The sequence below is a fragment of the Chlorocebus sabaeus genome, chromosome 6 (genome assembly GCF_047675955.1).
Source record: "Chlorocebus sabaeus isolate Y175 chromosome 6, mChlSab1.0.hap1, whole genome shotgun sequence".
In the NCBI taxonomy this organism is placed as follows: Eukaryota; Metazoa; Chordata; class Mammalia; order Primates; family Cercopithecidae; genus Chlorocebus; species Chlorocebus sabaeus.
In genome coordinates, this window is record NC_132909.1 from 21469868 (window position 1) to 21489787 (window position 19920).

General features: G+C 39.0%; 1 protein-coding gene across 6 annotated transcripts; it reads right to left on the reverse strand.

Annotated features, from left to right (window-relative positions):
• Positions 1 to 34: 34 nt before the first annotated feature.
• On the reverse strand, positions 35 to 19920 carry ZNF540 (zinc finger protein 540). 6 transcript variants are annotated; one of them, XM_073016538.1, is made up of 7 exons: positions 19695 to 19919; positions 17240 to 17362; positions 16354 to 16434; positions 15378 to 15452; positions 15075 to 15201; positions 13727 to 13825; positions 35 to 2620 (listed from the first exon to the last, which is right to left on the reverse strand). In XM_073016538.1, exons 5-7 carry the CDS (start codon positions 15106 to 15108, stop codon positions 870 to 872), a joined length of 1884 nt encoding a protein of 627 aa, XP_072872639.1. In that variant the 5' UTR covers positions 15109 to 15201; positions 15378 to 15452; positions 16354 to 16434; positions 17240 to 17362; positions 19695 to 19919; the 3' UTR covers positions 35 to 869. The 6 variants fall into 6 exon arrangements, with proteins under 6 accessions (XP_072872639.1, XP_072872638.1, XP_007994803.2 ...); XM_073016537.1 differs by lacking the exon at positions 15378 to 15452 and having other exon boundaries at positions 19695 to 19920; XM_007996612.3 differs by lacking the exon at positions 17240 to 17362.

Below are 19920 nucleotides of genomic sequence, written 5' to 3' on the forward strand. Positions count from 1 at the left end.
TTCTGGGCTGCATAACTAAACACCATAGACTCAGTGGCTTATAAACAACTGAAATTTATTTCTCACAGTTTTGGAGGCTGCAAGTCCAAGGTCAGGGTGCCAGCATGCTTGGGTTCTGGGAAAGGCCCTCCCTCTTTGGCACTGTAGACTGCTGACTTCCTGCTGTATCCTCATGCGGTTGAAAGAGCTAGCTGGCTCTTTGGCTTTCTCTAATAAAGGCAGCGATCCCATTCATGAAGGCTCCACCCTCATGACCTGATTTCCTCCTAAAAGCCCTACCTTCAAATACCATCACCTTGGGATTCATGTTTCAACATAGGAATTGTTACGGGAACACAAACATTCAGCTCATAACACAGATTTTATCAAAATATACGTGATGAGTGACTTTTCCAAATTTATCATCTCCACTGTGTCTTCCTGTTAAGAAATCCACTAACAATAATGTTGATGATAATAAAAACAGTAATATCCAATATCAATCCAAAGCAGTATGGGCCAGATAGTTGTTGCTGTATTATACATGTTGGAAACAATTAACCACACTTTTAGGTGTGTTTCATTTTACAGCTGAGGTATCAAGAAGCAAATATTTTGTCTAATATCACACAGATAGTAAAGTAGTGGAAAGGCAATGATGATAAGTATATGCTGTTGCTAGAACACTTTTCCACAATTGTTACATTAACAGCTTTATTTTCTAGTGTGAATTTTCCTAAATTTAATGAGAACTAAGAGATATTTAAGACTCATACATTTATTAAGTTAATATGTCTAAAAAAAGATCAACACATTGACAGAACTTCTTTCTGGCCATAAATATTTTGATATTCTACAAATAGAGCATGACATGGAAACCCTTTCTTATATTAAATTACATTATGAGTTTTCTGATGTTGATAAAGATGTGAATATTGTCTAAAGGCCTTTCTACATACCTTACACTCATAGGGTTTCTCACCAGTGTGAATTCTCTGATGTTCAGTAAGGTGTGAATTAAGTCTAAAGGCCTTCCCACATTGTTTACACTCATAGGGTTTCTCACCAGTATGAATTCTTTGATGTATTCTAAGGTCTACACTACGACTAAAGGCCTTCCCACATTCTTTACATTTGTATGGTTTTACACCCGTATGAATTTTCTGATGTTCAGTGAACTGCCCACGCCGACTAAAGGACTTCCCACATTCTTTACAGTCATAGGGTTTTAAACCAGAATGAATTTTCAGATGTTCTTTAAGATTCCCTCTACGAATAAAGGCCTTTCCACATTCTTTACATTTATAGGGCTTTTCACCAGTGTGAATTCTCTGGTGTTCAGTAAGGTAGAAACCAAATCTAAAGGTCTTCCCACATCGTACACATTTGTAGGGCTTCACATCAGTATGAATTTTCTTATGCAGACTAATTTGAGAGCGCACTCTAAACGTCTTCCCACATTCCTTACATTCATAGGGCTTCACACCAGTATGAAGTCTCTGATGTTCAGTAAGGACTGAACGAAGCATAAAGGCTTTCCCGCATTCCTTACATTCATACGGTTTCTCTCCAGTATGAATTCTGGAATGTACTCTGAGGTCACCACTATAACTAAAAGCCTTCTCACACACCTTACATTCAAAAGGTTTTATACCAGTATGAATTGTTTTATGCCGATTAAGCTGTCCACGCATATTAAATGATTTCCCACACTCCTTACATTCATAAGGTTTCTTACCTGCATGAGTTCTTCTGTGTTCAGTAAGGTAAAAACTAAGTCCAAAGGTCTTTCCACATTCCTTACATTCGTAGGGTTTTACACCAGTATGAATTTTCTGATGACGGGTAAGTTGTCCACCTACACTAAAAGCTTTCCCACACTCCTTACATTCATAGGGTTTCTTACCTGTATGAATTCTCTCGTGTTCTTTAAGGTAGAAAACAAGTTGAAAAACTTTTCCACATTCTTTACATTCATAAGATTTCTCACCAGTATGAATTCTTTTATGTTGAGTAAGTTCTAATCTACTAAAAAAGCCCTTATCACATTTCTTACACATATAGGGTTTTTTACCAGTGTGAATTTTCTGATGTCGATTAAGTTGTGAGTAAAGAAGAAAGGTCTTCCCACATTCTTGACATTCATAGGGTTTCTCACCAGTATGAAATCTCTGATGCAGAGTAAGTTGATAGCTATGACTAAAAACTTTCCCACATTTCTCACATTTACAGGATTTTTCACCAGTATGAATTTTCTGATGGAGAGTAAGCTGGCAGACATTATTCAAGGTACTCCCACGTTCTTTACAATCACGTTTCACATCAGAATCTGTTTTCCCATATTGAACCAAGTTTGAGTCACAACTTTTCTCACTATTATGAATTCTCTGATTCAGAGTAAAAGAGGGATGTTTTCTACCAGTTGACATTTTTTTAGAGACGATTTTCTTTTGACTGATAGATCTTTCTTCAAGTCCCTGCTGACCCTCAAACTCACTTTTGCTCTGCCACTCATTTCTCAAAATGGATCCTTTCAGACGAAGAGTTTTACTTTTTTCTATTATACTCCCTTTGGATAAACTGATTTCATGAATGTCCTTTTCTGAAGGTAATTTCTTGGTCTTATGCCTGGATAACAAACCTGAAAGAAAACATAAAAGCAAACAAAAATTATTTTCCTGTAGCCAGCATAACTTAAAGTTTACATTTTCAAAATAGGAAACAAAGTGAAAACAGTTCTTACTGGAAGTCAGTGGCTTAAAGAATATTTCAATTAAGTTATGTAATTTGAAATTAGGCAACATGAGCTTCGAAAATGAGAGATTATAGCCGGGCGCGGTGGCTCATGCCGGTAATCCCAGCACTTTGGAAGGCTGAGGCAGGTGGATCATCTGAGGTCAGGAGTTCAAGACTAGCCTGACCAACATGGTGAAACCCCATCTCCACTAAAAAAATACAAAATTAGCCAATTGTTGTGGCAGGCGCCTGTAATCCCAGCTACTTGGGAGGCTGAGGCAGGAGAATTACTTGAACCCGGGAGGCGGAGGTTGCAGTAAGCTGAGATCGCGCCATTGCACTCCAGCCTGGGCTACAAGAGCTAAACTCCATCTCAAAAAAAAAAAAAAAAAAAGATTATATAAGATTGTGGTGATATGGCAAATAGTTTATTTATATCAGTGGTTCTAAAATTTTATTGTGGATGAGAATCATCTGGGAATTTATCACAAATACTGCCATTTACTTACCACACAAGTGAACCAAATCTATAGGAGTAATTTGGTATCTGAATTTTTAATAACTCCACTATATGATTCTGATATAGATCAAAGTTTGAAAATCTCCACTTAACAATTTTAACAGTTTTTCTTTACTCTTAGAATAAAATCCAAACATGTTACCATATAATATAATACGGTCTTTGGTTACCTAAAGCCCTCTTTCAAAGACATTGTCCTCCTTACCCCCTCTTATTGTGACATTTGCTTCTATTCAGCTCCTCGATTGTGTCATAGCATTTCCCATTTCATATAGTTTTCTATGGGATTTTTCATCTCCTAAAAATAATCTGTGCTGGGCTCTGTGAAAGGCCAACTCCTTCTCATTCTTAATGGTTGGTTAAATGTCTCTTACACAGAAAGGCTTGCCCTACTGACTGTAAGGCAGTCTATGTCCTTTATTCTCAATTCCAGCATCATGTTTCATTTCTTCATTTCACAATTTTCAAATGCATATCCACTGATTTTTCTTTTTGCTCTTTTGTCGATTTTCTGATCCCGAAACCTTCCCAAAGGAAGATGTAATCCTTATTTCATTCAACAGTGAATAACTACCCACTAGCATATAGCAGGCATTAAACAATTGACTGTACAATAAATTAATCATTGTCTTTTTTTTTTTTTTTTTTTTTTTTTTTTGAGGCGGAGTTTCGCTCTGTCGCCCAGGCTGGAGTGCAGTGGCCGGATCTCAGCTCACTGCAAGCTCCGCCTCCCGGGTTCACGCCATTCTCCTGCCTCGAGACTCCCGAGTAGCTGGGACTACAGGCGCCCGCCACCTCGCCCGGCTAGATTTTTGTATTTTTCAGTAGAGACGGGGTTTCACCGGGTTAGTTAGCCAGGATGGTCTTGATCTCCTGACCTCGTGATCCGCCCGTCTCGGCCTCCCAAAGTGCTGGGATTACAGGCTTGAGCCACCGCGCCCGGCCTAATCATTGTCTTAAAGGAAATTATGATGATGAATGACAGATAAGCCACATATAGGACAACTGAATATCAGGACAATCACTTAATTTTTATATTTTTGTTACCAATTACAAACTAGCTCTAATCTCTCTCACCTTATTACAGTGATTAAATGCACTCTTTCCTAGCTTACTTCCTTTACAGATCAGAACAAAAGTAACTCCAAGGTAGCTCAACCAAATCTATAAAATGAAAAAGTCCTTGTTTTGCCTACTCATCCTTTAAATGGCTATCCAATTAAACAGAGATGTTTCCAACCCTGTTGTTCACTGCCTCCTGTGCAAAGAGATGTGTGTTTACACAGCTGAGTTTTACTATTATTCAGCCACCTACTGGATGCTCACTCTACTCTTTTTTTCTTTTCTTTTCTTTTTTTTTTTTTTTTTTTGAGATGGAGTCTCACTCTGTTGCCCAGGATGGAGTGCAACGGCATGATCTTGGCTCACTGCAACCTCTGCCTCCCAGGTTCAAGCGATTCTCCTACCTCAGCCTCCTGAGTAGCTGGGATTACAGGTGCATGCTGCCAAACTCAGCTAATTTTTGTATTTTTAGTAGAGATGGGGTTTCACTATGTTGGCCAGGCTGGTTTCGAACTCCTGACCCCAGGTGATCCACCTGCCTCGGCCTCCCAAAAAGCTGGGATTCCAGGCATGAGCCACCGTGCCCGGCCACTCTACTTTTTTTTTTTGTTTTTTTCCCCTGAGACAGAGTCTTGCACTGTCACCCGGGCTGGAGTGCAGTGGCACCATCTTGGCTCACTGCAACCTCTGCCTCCCAGGTTCAAGTGATTCTCTTTGCCTCAGCCTCCCAAGTAGCTGGGATTACAGGTACCCACCACCACGCCTGGCTAATTTTTTGGTATTTTTAGTAGAGACAGGGTTTCACTATATTGGCCAGGCTGGTCTCGAACCCCTGACCTTGTGATCCGCCCACCTCGGCCTCCCAAAGTGCTGGGATTACAGGCATTAGCCACCACGCCCGGCCCACTGTATTTTCTTTATAAACTTTCTCAGAGGATATCTCTTCTGTTCCCTTACATCTAAAACCAACCATTCCTATACTTGATAGAGAAGTATTTAAATGATTTTTTTAGATATTGTAACAGGTATGTGCCATGTTGAATGGTTTCTGGAAAAAATGAACAAAGAAACTCAACAATTTTAGGGAGAACACAGTAACTGAATAGTGTGAGGTGATGGCTGGGAGACTAGAAGTGTCAAGGAATCTTATTAACACAGATAAGTTAAATGAAAGCTGGAGGGTGGCAATCTAAATAAGACAAGAGCGTAAAAAATCTAAATACTGGCCAGGTGCAGTGGCTCACGCTTGTAATCCCAGCACTTTGGGAGGCCAAGGTGGGTGGATCACCTGAGGTTAGGGGTATTTTCTCTTCAAGTAGATAGATCATAACCTGCTGGGGTTTTATTAGAGCCTAATGACATAGAGGAAAGAAAATACCCAGCTCAGCCCTCTAAGCCATCCCGTCACACCTAGCGATGGGGAAAAAACTGGAAGCACTGGTTAAGTTCCGTCAAGTGGCACAGGTGCACCAAAAGACTGAGACCTAATTCTGGGACTAGGGAATACTCCTCTCCCGTTACACCTTATCACTACATTCCTAAAGGCCTATTTACTATATTTCCCTTTACCCAGTACATCATGTTCACCTTCCAACAAAAAATTAGAAGGAAAACTAAAAGGCAAGAAACAGTTTGATGAGACTAAACAAGCATCAGAATTAGAGTCAGATATGGCAGGAATGCTGGAATTACCAGACCAGGAATTTTAAAAGACTATAAGAAATGTGTTAAGGGCTTTAATAGAAAAAATAGACAACATCCAGATGGATAATGAAAACAGAGAGATGAATATTCTAAGAATCAAAAAGAAATGCTAAAGATAAAAAATACTGTAATAGAAATGAAGAATGCCTTTGATGTGCTCATCAGTAAATTGGACACAGCTGAGGAGTCTCTGCACTTGAGGATGTGACAAGAGAAACTTCTAATACTGAAAAGAAAGAGAAAAAAATACTGAAAGAAACAGAACAGATATCCAAGAACGCTGGGGTTAAGTATAAAAGGTGTAAATACACATGATGAAAATACCAGGAGGAGGAAAAAGAGAGAAAGGAAAAGAAGCAATATAGGAAAAGAAGCAGTATATGAAGCAACAATGAATGAGAATTTCTCCAAATTAATGTCAGACACCAAACCAGAGATCACCAAACCAGAATCTCAGAGAACTGCAAATTAAAACGAGATACCACTTCACACCTGTCAGAATGGCCAAACTCTAATAAAACACTGGCAAGACCAAATGCTGACAAGGATGTGGAGCAACAGGAACTCTCATTCATTGCTGGGGAAATGCAAAAATATTATAGCCACTTTGGAGAACATTTTGGCAGTTTCCTACAAAACTAAACATAGTCTTATCATACTACTCAGCAATCATAGTCCTTGGTGTTTACCCAAATAAAATGAAAGCTTATGTTCATACAAAAACCTGCACACAAATGCATATAGCAGCTTTATTCAAAACTTCCAATACTTAAAAAACAACCAAGATGTCCTTTAGTAGGTGAATGGATAAGCTGTGGTACATCCAGAGAATAGACTATTATTCAGTGCTAAAAGAATAAGCCATCACAAAAAGATGTTGAGGAAACTTAAACGCACATTACTAAGTGAAAGACACCAATCTTAGAAGGCTACATACTATATGATTCCAACTACATGACAGTCTGAAAAAGGCAAAACTATGGAGACCGTAAAATGCTCAGTGGTTTCTAAGGGTTAGGGTGGAATGAGGGATGACTAGGCCAAACACAGAGAAATTTTAGAGCAGTGAAACTACTCTGTATGATACTACAGTTGTGGATACATGTCATTATATATTTTTCAAAGTTAACAGAATTTACAACACCAAGAGTGAACCTTAATGCAGACTGTGGACTTTGGGTGATAATGATGTGTCAATGTAGGTTTATCAACTGTAACAAATGTACCACTGTAATATGGAATGTTGGTAGTTGGGGAGGGTGTGTATGTTTGAGGATAGAAAATATATAGGAACTCTGTACTTTCTGCGAAATTTTCCTATAAACCTAAAACTGATTTTAAAAATAAAGTTTGTTAATTGATAGAAAGTTACTCCAGAAACTAGTAAAATATTGCAAAATATATATCTAGTAGCTAAACTAATAAAATATTGCAAAATATATATCTGATAAAGAGGTTGATTATAAGATATATAAAGAACTCTTACAAATCAAGAAGATAAACAAAATGGATAATATCAATGGGAATTTTTGTGTCCTTGTATGAGAAAAAGAGTTCTTAGATACAAAAGCACAATTCATAAAAGAAAAAAAAGATACATTTGGCTTCATCAAAATGAAAAATGTTTGTACTGCAAAAGATAAGATTAAGAAAATGAAAAGACATGCCATAGCAATCTAGGAGAAAATATTTGCAGATCATATATGTAAATAAAATGCTTCTATTCAGAATATATTTTTACAACTCTTGCAACTCAATAACAACACAAACAACCTAATATTAAGAATGGGCAAAACACTGAACAGCCTTTCCACCAAAGAAGCTATGCCAGTAGCTCATAAGCAATTGCTCAACGTCAACCACAATTAGATACCACTACACACACACTGGAATGGCTGTTCTCAAAAAGACAGGTAATAGCACGTGTTGGTGAGAAGACAGAGAAACTGAAACCCTCATGCATTGTTATTGGGAAGGTACAGCGATATAGGTAGTTTAGAACACATTTTGGCAGTTTCTTATAAAGTGAAAGTTATATTCGTCATATAACCCAGCAGTTCCACGCCTATGAATCCAACTAAGATGAATTAAGACATATGTCCACACAATGATATGTATACCCACGTTTATAGTAGCATTATTGACAACAGTCCCAAACTATAAACAATCCAAAAGTCCATCACTGGTAAATAGATAAGTAAAACATGGTATATCCCTACAAAAGAATATATTTGGCAATAAAAAAGAATATATTACTAATACATGCTGCTTCATAAATGGACCTCCAGAACATTATGCTAAGTTAAAGAAGCCAGATTCAAAAGACTGTACATTGCATGATCCCATTTATATGAAATGTTCAGAAAAGGAAAATCGACAAAAATGGAAGGTAGGTCAGTAGATGCCTAAAGCTGGAGGTGGAAGAAGGGATTAACTGCAAAGGGGCATAAGGAAACATTTGGGGGTGATGGAAATATTCTAAAACTGGATTGCCATGATGGCTGCCTAACTATAAATTGACTAAAAGTCACCAAGTATGCACTTACAGTGAGTACATTTTATGTTATGTAAATTATACCTCAATAAAATTGCTAAAAAATTTAATGGATAAAAATTCTAAACAGACACTTTTTACTAAAGGAAATAAGGGAATGGCAAATAAGCAAAAATATATTCAACATTAGTCATTAGTTAAATGCAAATTAAAATCACAATGAGATACACCTACATATCCACTAAAATGACTAAGATTAAAATGACTGACAATACCACAGGCTGGCAAGAATGTGGAGCTAATGGACATCTACTGGGAATACCAAAAAATATAGCCACGTTGGACAGTTTCTTTCTTTCTTTCTTTTTTTTTTTTTTTGAGACAGAGTTTCGCTCTTGTTGCCCAGGCTGGAGTGCAGTGGCACTATCTTGGCTCACTGCAACCTCCGCCTTCCAGTTTCAAGCGATTCTCCTGCCTCAGCCTCCTGGGTAGCTGGGATTACAGGCATGCGCCACCACGCCCAGCTAATTTTTGTATTTTTAGTAGAGACGGGGTTTCACCATGTTGGCCAGGCTGGTCTCGAACTCCTGACCTCGTGATACACCCGCCTTGGCCTCCCAAAGTGCTGGGATTATAGGCGTGAGCCACCACACCCAGCCCAGTTTTTTTTTTTTAAATAAAGTTTTTACAGGTGTGTACCACTATCCTAGCTAATTTTTGTATTTTTAGTAGAGACAGGTTTGCCATGTTGCCTAGGCTGGTCTTGAACTCCTGGGCTCAAGCGATCCACCTGCCTTAGCCTCCCAAAAAAGTGCTGGGATTACAGGCATGAGCCACTGTGCCCGGCCCAGTTTCTTATATACACTTATAATCCATGAATCCCACCCTCAGGTGTTTAACCCAAGGTAACAAAGCATACATTCAAACAAAGACTTGTAAAGAAGCACTCATAATAGCTTTATTCATACTCATGAAAGACTAGAAACAACTTAGATGTTCATAAACTGTTAACAAGCGGATATGAAATACTATTCAGCAAGAAAAAGGAATTAACTACTGAGACTTCTAACTACTTGGATGAATCTCATAAATATCAGAAGTGGAAGAAGTATGACACAAAGTACTGCATACTCTGATTTATTTGATATGAAATTGTAGAAAAGACACAATTAGGGAAAGAAGGCAACTTAGTTGCCTGTCACGGGCTGTGCTGAAAATAGGAGAAGGGTACTGACTGTAAAGAAACATAATAGAAAGTGTTGACATGGTGGACATATTCTAGATCTTGACTGAAGTGGTGGTGATTTTACAAGACTCATGCCTTTGTCCAAAATAACTAAACAGATACAATTAATGAATTTTATTGTATATAAATCATATCTCAATAAAGCTGATTTGAAAAAAAAAATAGGCTATTTTCCAAAGCTCTATGTAATGCTCTAAACAAAATAACCTGTATATTCCAGAATAAAAAATTTTAAGGAAACTATTAATTTCCTGTATTGACCATAGAAGAAATAAAAAGCCTAAGCAAATGAAATTCCATTGTGAAACACCTATCCTTGCAATTTCATAGATGTCTATAAAAGTTTTAAAGAACAGATAATTTTTTTTTTTTTTTTTTTTTTTTTTTTTTTTGAGACGGAGTCTCGCTCTGTCGCCCAGGCTGGAGTGCAGTGGCCGGATCTCAGCTCACTGCAAGCTCCGACTCCCGGGATCACGGCATTCTCCTCCCTCAGTCTCCCGAGTAGCTGGGACTACAGGCGCCCGCCACCACGCCTGGCTAATATTTTGTATTGTTTAGTAGAGACGGGGTTTCACCGTGTTAGCCAGGATGGTCTTGATCTCCTGACCTCGTGATCCGCCCATCTCGGCCTCCCGAAGTGCTGGGATTACAGGCTTGAGCCACCGCGCCCGGCCAAGAACAGATAATTTTAAAGTCAGTTTAGCTACTCAAGAAAAGAGCAAAAAGAAAAGTTATCTTATCCTTTATATAAAATCATGATAAGCAAAACAACTAAGCAGAATTAAGAATTTTAGAGGTAAACATTTTTAAGGAAGAATGAAAAACTATCATGATTTGCAAATGATCTGATTATATACAACCCAAGAATTTCAACTAAAAAAAACTGCAAAGAAAATACAAATCAGAATTTGGCTTGATATAGAAGAATCAATACACTGTATAGAACTTAATAGCCTTTTCTTCATATTTTAAAAAATACATTATTTTTTACATTGATAGATAAAATTGTATGTATTTACTCTGTATAACATATTTTGAAGAATATATACATTGTGAAATGACTAAATCTGGTATACAGTAAATAATAAATGCTGTTATTATTATTAACTCCTGATTAATAGAAAATAAAAAGTGAATGAACTAGTGAGATGCAGGTAAACTGAACACCAGTATTCAAAATATATTTACGTCTTTCACTTCAACCATAACTCTCCCTTCCCTCCTGCCAATTCTTAGCTGATGATCTCCCTTATTCCTCTAATAAAAATGAAGCATTGAAAAGAAATACATAATACCACATCAACCCACCTATATCCACTCTCGTATCTATAGTTCTCTAAATTTTTCTTGTGCACTGGATCCTACCTTGTTGTCCTCCAATTTCCATAATTATCCTTCCCACTACTACAATTTTCCCCCTTTCTATAGAATCATTTTCATCTTAAAAATCTCACATCTTGAAATAGACTCCTGGCCAGGCACGGTGGCTCACGCCTGTAATCCCAGCACTTTGGGAGGCCAAATGGGCAGATCACCTGAGGTCAGGAGTTCAAGACCAGCCTAGCCAACATGATGAGACCCTATTTCTACTAAAAATACAAAAATTAGCCAGGTGTGGTGGCAGGCGCCTGTAATACCAGCTACTCGGGAGGCTGAGGCAGGGGAATTGCTTGAACCCGGGAGATGCAGGTTGCAGTGAGCCGAGATAGCGCCACTGCACTGCAGCCTGGGCGACAAGAGCAAAATTACATCTCAAAAAAAAAAAAAGACAAGACTCCTTACATCCCATATCCTCTTCTAGCTATTAACCCCTTATCTAGTTCCCTCCTAACAGAATTCCCATTAGAAAAATTTTCTGGCCGGGTGCGGTGGCTCAAGCCTGTAATCCCAGCACTTTGGGAGGCCGAGACGGGCGGATCACGAGGTCAGGAGATCAATACCATCCTGGCTAACACGGTGAAACCCCGTCTCTACTAAAAAATATAAAAAACTAGCCGAGCGAGGTGGTGGGCACCTGTAGTCCCAGCTACTCGGGAGGCTGAGCCAGGAGAATGGCGTAGACCCGGGAGGCGGAGCTTGCAGTGAGCTGAGATCCGGCCACTGCACTCCAGCCTGGGCGACAGAGCCAGACTCCGTCTCAAAAAAAAAAAAAAAAAAAAAAAAAAAAAGAAAAATTTTCTATCTCACTGTCATCACTACCTCACCTCCCATTTTATTTCAGTCACATCTGGCAGGCTTTTTTCATCTCCGACTCCGCGGAAACCTTGTCCTCTTAACACAAGGTCACCACCAGCTTCTTTCCTGCCATATCCTATAGGCAATTTACAGTTCAGTGGACCTCACAGATAACTACTCCCTTCCACTTGAAACATTTTCTTCATTTGACTTTTTTGGTACCACTCTCAGGCCTACTTGTTCTCAATCTACTTGCTGCCTCCTCTTCCTTCTCTAAATAGAGTGCCCCGGGCCTCAGTCTTTTTCTCATCTGTCTCCCTTCATTCTGTGAAACTCATTCGCTAAAGGCAGGGAATCAGCAAACTGTCTGTAAAGGACCAGACAGTCGATATCTTATGCATTTCTGAGCCATATGACTTCTGTCTCAACTACTCAACTCTGCCATAGACAATACATTAAATAATTAAGTGTGGCTACGTTTCAATAAAACTTTATTTACAAAAATAGGTAGTAGGTCAGATCAGCCCTAAGTGATCTCATTCAGTCAGTTCATTGGCTGGACACCCAAGTTAATATAACTTGTCCTACCATCTCTCTGACTGTTCAACATCTCAATTTTGATGACAAGTAGGCATTTTAAATATATATACCTAAATCAGGACTCTATTTCCATCTTCCAAGCTATCTTTCCCATATGTCCATCTCAGCAAATTATATACACTCAGCTGCTGGTTCACCTATGATTTCTTGTTCACTCATACCCCATGGCATGTCTGTTAGCTCTACTTTCAAATTATAAGATGAATACAGCATCTTCTTACCACCCCTCACCACTACCATCCCAACCCAAGCTACTATCACTGCTAATCTAGACTTCTGAAATAGCCTGATAACTGATCTTTCTACTTCCAGTCTTGTCCTTGTTTAGTATGTTCTTCACAGAGCATCTACAGCAATCATTTAAAAACATATTTTTGATTATGGCTTTCAATCACTCTTGGAAAAGAAAAATCCAAATTTCTTACTATGATAAACATAGTAAGATAGATAGATATGATAAGACCTGACCCCTGCTCAGCTCTAAATTCATATTTAGTTACTCTTCCCCACTCTGAATCTGCTCTGAGCTTCTTCAAGTTCTTCAAACACACAAAACTCACTTCTCCACTGTGCTTGGAATTATTTTCTTCCAGATTTTCACATAGCCTAAGCCTATACTGCACATCTCTGCACATATATTCACTCTTCGAAGAGCCTTCCCTGGGCAACCCACCTAAATTAAACCTGCCCAAACTCTATCTCCTTACCCTTCATAGGTTCCTTTCATAGCATGCATCATTATTTAATGTTATATATTCATTTGTTTACAGTTTACTATGTATCTCCCCTACTACAATGTTAATTCCATTAGTATAAGAAGGTTTTGGCCTTATTCACCAAGGTACTGATATATGCTGAATATGTGAAAGACTGAACTTTTAGACATTAGAAACAAGCACACATATCAATGGAGAAAAGATAGGAAGCAACTGATTGCACTGGGAAAGCGCATTCTCTTTACTGAAATGGAGAGTAATATGGGTGGAAACAAAAACAAAGACAGGTGGTAAGTAGGAGCCAAGATGAGGTTCTTTTGATAGTTCATGCTAAGATGATCTGTTTTCTTCACTGTCTTAGGCCTTTTCTCCAAAGGCCTGAGGCCTCTGAGAGGAACTACCTACACAGCATGCAAAGCCTATGTATGTTCCCTCACCAGCTGGCCGCGACTGGCAATGAGGGCTTCCATCTGCCTGATGAACTCTCAACTCACCTGGGTACCGTCTTCCTGTCACATCCCTCACCGCCACGCAGGGCTCTTTCCCTTGCTCCAATAAGGTAATCACATCTGGCTTTGAGCCAGAATATCCTGCTTCCAAGAAAGAAATACAAGAATATATAGAAGTAAAACATTGCACGTTCAGAAACATTTTGAGACTTGGTTAAATTCATATGGATCAATGTGATTTCGATAAAGACTTCAGAAAAAACTGACAGGATTAAAGAATATTCAACTTAGTGTAACCTCAGGATCCCCGAGAATAAAGAAACTTGATGGGCAGGGGAATTAAAATTCATCCAGGAGAATTTTAATTCATTTTAGAATTAAAACTCATACAGACTGGGTCTATTGAGAGGCAGTAGTTATTGAGGGCACAGTCTGAAGTCAGACTACGTGGGTCCAAATTCTACTCTGCTACCTATTGACTAATGATTGTAAACTGGTTAAATTCTTTGGGCCTCAGTTTTTTTCATCTGTAAAATGAAAATAAAAGTAGTACCTTTTATTTTCTTTTTTTCTTTTGTATCTCATAGCTAATACTTAGAATGGTGCCTGGTATTCAGTAAGCACTCTATTAGCTATTATTATTTTTGTTGTTGTTAATTTACTTAGAGCAAAACAAGAAGCTTCCTAAGATATTTCTAGGTTCTTGCTAAGATATTCATTTAAAGTTAGATGCTAAGTTAATAAATTTTATTTTACTCTAACTAATTTCAACTTTTATTTTAGATACAGGGCCAAATGTACAGGTTTGTTACCTGGGGATATTGTGTGATGCTGAGGTTTGAGGTACGTTTGATCCCACCACCCAGGTACTGAGCATAATGTCCAATAGGTAAAACTTTCAATCACAAATCAGTAAGAGAAAATGTTTGTTTTAGGAAGTAGAATGCATTCACTTTAATTTTAAGTCAATTTTATTGGTCTGAACCATGGCATGTAAATTGTAGACCCTGGGTGGGGCTGTTATCCTCGCAGGCATGTTACTAAATAACAGAGCATCCATAGCAATTCTGAACTCAAATGCAATGTGAAACCTGATTTCATTGACAATGGCTTTGGAGTAAATACCCCAAAATTCAAATCCGGTCTCTTAACTATTAAGGGAGAAGCAACTACAGGAATGGATTAAGGAACATTTCATGAGGCTCAGTGAGGTATGGTGAAAATGAAAGCATTTAGTGCAAGTGCCATTCACAAACCATCAAAGTTCAGTCCAGTCCTTGAGGAAGAGAGAAGAAATTCAGCTAGTTTCTTAATAATTACTCCTAAATTTGTGGAAGAGAAAGCTACTATTTCAGAAAACGGAGTCTACATTATTTGACATAGGTGACCTTACCCAGTGAGACCAAGTTACTATAATTCTCCAACATCACATCTCTGTACAATTTCCTCTGAGTAGTGTCCAGGCACTCCCATTCCTTCTGAGAGAAGTCTATAGCCACATCCCTGAACGTCACCAATGCCTGAAACCATAAACCAACATATTCCTGGTGAAATTACAGAACAAGTATTTTAAAAAGAAGCAAAGGAGATAAAGGGTTTCATTGCAGCAAGGGGTACCATACTAAACTCTAGGCTGGGGCTGAAAGCTTATGATAAAGAGAGAAGAAAGGAACCAGGTGTTCTAAAGCAGAGTCGCCTCATTTTCTTGAAGAATCCAGCCAATGTATGCAAAATTTCCTGTATATTATGGGGTTCTTTACTCAAAACATTCCTGGGAACAAATAAATGTTTCCCAATTCAATTAAACAGTGGATACAAGCAAATAAACTATATTTCTACCTCAAAAATTCTCAATAAAGTATTACTTAATAATAAATCCTTTAAGAAAACCACTTAATAACTTAAAGAAAAAAGAATCCTATATCTTCTTTTTCCTTTATCTATCTATCGATCAATCAATTGATCAGTCGATATGGGGATCTCGCTCTGTTGCCGAGGATGGAGTACAGTGGTGAACTCAGAAGTTCAAGGCCATAGTACCTCACTGCAAATCTGGGAGAATACAATTATCTAATATTTATGTATCTGGATGATTTTCTTATAAGTACTACACACCTTCTTTGTTCTTGAGATTAAGAATACCGATGTAATGAACCAGAATCATCCTGATGTCAAGACTAGCACATTTCGTTTAACCACAAAATGCATCTTACTATGGGTTTTCACCTCAGAGATTCTCAGGAAAGATCCCGTGACCTCTCTATAAGCAGGCCCCAACCACATACTGAAACTGAGGCCAATCAATATTAAACTGCGTTTTATCTACAGACACAGGATCTGTGGAAAACTGCAGTGCTTTCCTATGTGTAGTCAAATGAGTCCATTCTTGGTTTCATTACACCTCAGATCCGACAAAGGATGGTAAAGTACCTCCATCTAGGAACTTCATGTCTGTCCATCCCTGCTCTAGACAGAGACTGAGTACCCTGAATGATCTGGTCAATGTGCACGTGGATACTGATTAGAAAAGAGAGGGGGCACAAGGGAGGAGCTTGGGAATGTGGGGATTAAGAAAAAATTGTGTTAGGAAGTGTCAGCATAAAGAGCGAAAATGTTCACATGATCCTGAAAAACAAAAGAATCTAAAGAAAGAAAGAGAAACTGTAACTTACATGGGCCATGGTTTTAGACTCACAAGAACTGCTCAGTCTTCCACAGGATTATTCTGCTGGAGAAGCAAAGTTCGGAGAAGCCTGAATTAGAGAAGAAAAAAATGAGGCAATGAGACTAGGTTTGCCTCAGAGGTGACAACATGATATAAATTAATAATCTTTTATTTTCCATTGTTGCTTCTAAACACCTCCCCTACACTTCCCTCACCTCCCTCCAACACACTCTGACTACACCAAGGGAACCTGGCTTACGAGGATGGACACAGTGCAGAGGTTCTCCTGCGTTAGAACACACAACTAATATTTCAGCAGGAGAGTTCTGGGCCAATCCCCACTATGAGGATACTGATCTAGGCCCAAGACTGGGATGTTCAGAACTGCCCAGAGTAGATTCTCTTCCCTCGATTCTCACCATCTAAAGGGGACAGACCACATTGTCCAAAGCAGACTGCCTTCATGGCCTTAGGAGCTTCCTGGCTTCCTCAGACTTAAAGACGAAAGATAGAACAGACTAGGAGTTTGCAACCTGTGGCCCATGGGCCAGATCTGGCCTGCCCACATGTTTTTGTAAATAAAGTTGGAATAGAACACAGCTATGCTCATTTGTTTACTTCTGACTATGGCTACTTTCAGAAAGCTACAGTAGCCAAGTTGAGTAGTTGCAATGGAGACTGTATGGGCCACACAGCCTAAAATACTTCCTATTTGACCCTCTATAAAAACCATTTGCTGGCCGGGCATGGTGGCTCACATCTATAATCCCAGCACTTTGGGAGGCTGAGGCGGGCGGATCACCTGAGGTCGGGAGTTCAAGACCAGCCTGACCAACATGGAGAAACCCTGTCCTACTAAAAATACAAAATTAGCTGGGTGTGGTGGTACACACCTATAATCCCAGCTACTCAGGAGGCTGAGGCAGGAGAATCGCTTGAATCTGGGAGGCGGAGGCTGCGGTGAGCTGAGATCGTCCCATTGTACTCCAGCCTGCGCAACAAGAGCGAGACTCCGTCTAAAAAAAAAAAAAATAGTTGCTGATTCCTGGCATGGACAATCCATGATGGCCTTTATCATTGCAAAATTATACTTGCACACTGCGATCCCTTTTCCTAGCCTGAACTAGAACTCCCACAATCCTCAGCGCTCACCACTACCCATTTCCTTCAATCAGAAGAGTCCCCAGGGTCCCTGCAGGACATCATTCACCCTCCCTTCTCCCTCAGTACTCAAATTAGAGGGAGAAGTAAGTTTATGGCCCTGGAAGCAATTTAAAAAATCAACTTTTATGTGATGCATACCTTATATATAGATATTTAATCCTTAGAACATCTCTACGGTGTCATTATTATCTCCACTTCAACATCAGAAAAACAGAAACCTAAATCCACTGTTAATAAACAAGACATCTGAGTTCTGAATCCACAATTCTCCAACTACAAAGCCAGTTCTTTTTCAACTGTGCTCTTGTCACTGATACCCAGATTTTCTTATTATGCCTAATAAAACCTGAGCGTGAATAATGACTCGGGTTTAATGACTAAAAGCTATTAAATGCTGCTACTCATTAAGATAATATACGTTAGAGTGGCAAATAGCATTTTATATTTACAACACGGGAACATTGAAAAGACTGATAATAACATGTTGAACTGGAGTAAAATAGATGCCCTCACACCATGTTATATACTGGTGCCACCTTAAAGAGGGTAAATTACACATTTATATTAGCAGAATTTAATAATGTGAGCCAGATGTTTCAGTAATCTCACTCCTATGACCCTGTCTAAGGAAAATAATTATATATGTTCACTAGGATATATGCAGACAGGTGCATATAGACTAATTTTAAAATGGAAAAAGCTAGATACAAACATAAATTAGACTTCAATAAAGAACAGGTTAAATAAATTCTAGTGTATCCATATAATAGAAAATAAAGTAGCCATCAGAAATAATATAGATTGGGAGTCTGCAAACTTTTCCTGCAGAGAACCACATAATAAATATTTCAGGCTTTGTGGGCCAGCTGGAGGATCCCTTGAACCCTGGAGTTCGAGACTGCAGTGAGCTATAACGGCACCACTGCACTCCAGCCTGGGTGAGACAGTGAGACCCTGTCTCTTTAAAACAAACAAATACAGTATCTGCAAAGTGCAATAAAATGACGCACAATAAAATGAGGTATGCCTACATTATCATTAATGTTGACACGAATATCTTCAAACAAGAGGGAAGAAAGTACATTTGTCTATAAAAGGGCAACACAACAGATCCTTGTGGTGATGGAAATGATCTGTCTTGACTATCAATGTCAACATCCTGGTTGTCATATTATACTACAGTCCTGCAAGATGTTATCATTGGAGAGGACTAGGTTGAGGATAACACACAATGTCTCTATTATTTCTTACAACCTCATATGAATCTGCAATCATCTCAAATTGAAAAAATAATTTAAAGAAATTTTAAGAATTTCATTTTCAAATATTTGCTAGATGAATAAGTTTTTACCCCCTTCAAATCCTGAAGGCAAATTAATGCTCCAGGTTGTACTGTTCAATAGGAAGACTGCTAGCCCTATATAGCTGTTTACATTTAGATTTATTAAAATTGAACACAATTTTACAAATTTGTTCTTCAGTCAAACCAGCCATATTTCAAGTTCTCAGTAGCCATATGTAGCTAGTGGCTACTGTATTGGAGAGCACAGATATACAAAATGGAACCCAGTTTTGCAGAAATTTCTGTTAAAATGCATTGTTCCAAAGTGTTACACGACTGATACCCTCACTTTACAGGTGACAAAACTGAAGCCAGGAGATATCTGTATAACACAGCGCTGCACACATCGTGCTCATTCTCACAATATTATGCTCACACACTTCTTCCCCCACATCCACTGCCACAAGTGAATTCTCAATGAGTCATTCACTAGATTTATATAATTTCATAGGAATGTATTTTAAATTCATGACCATGCAAAGAAAAATCAATTTCTTACAGGATATAAGATACTCAGTCGCAGGCTGAATCTGATTAAACAGACATCACCCTCAAAGCTATAATCAAACCATTCCCAAGACCCTTCCGCACACAATCCTAATGCGCCAATAATAGCCTCTCCACAGTCTCAAGCATAATCTGACGCACATCACACAGGCATGGCCACTATCCGCTCTGCCCCCACAGAGGACACTCGGACACGGACACGCGAGCGCACAGACACAGACACACACACACGGCCGTGAAGAATGCGTCACACTTCCAAACCCCGGTGAGCAGCAACCCGGTATTGTGGCCACTGCGTCACGGCCAGAGCTGTCAGAGAGAAATCCAGACCTTACCTGACAGCCTTTTGCAGCTCTTCTAGCCCGGGACGACATTCACCTGAAGACACCACGGCAAGATTCAACCTCTTTGTGTGAGATTCTCTGGAATTTCTGGGGCGTTACTTGAGTATAATGGAATAGGGTAGGCGCAGACCATTGTAGGGTAAGTCCCACAGTTCGAGCAAGGGAGCCTCAGGGATCGCTCTGTTCTGGAGCGCTGGACCTGATCTTAGCCGCTGGG

Bases quoted from the DNA above. Each gene is read 5' to 3' on its own strand.
- ZNF540 (XM_037991256.2), bottom strand. The intron at 13,826-15,074 runs GTAAGGTCACCT...CTTTCTTGGAAG, and splicing joins TAGTAACTTGGTCTCACTGG to CAGGATATTCTGGCTCAAAG. The intron at 2,621-13,726 runs GTGAGTTGAGAG...GTTTTCTTTCAG, and splicing joins GACAGGAAGACGGTACCCAG to GTTTGTTATCCAGGCATAAG.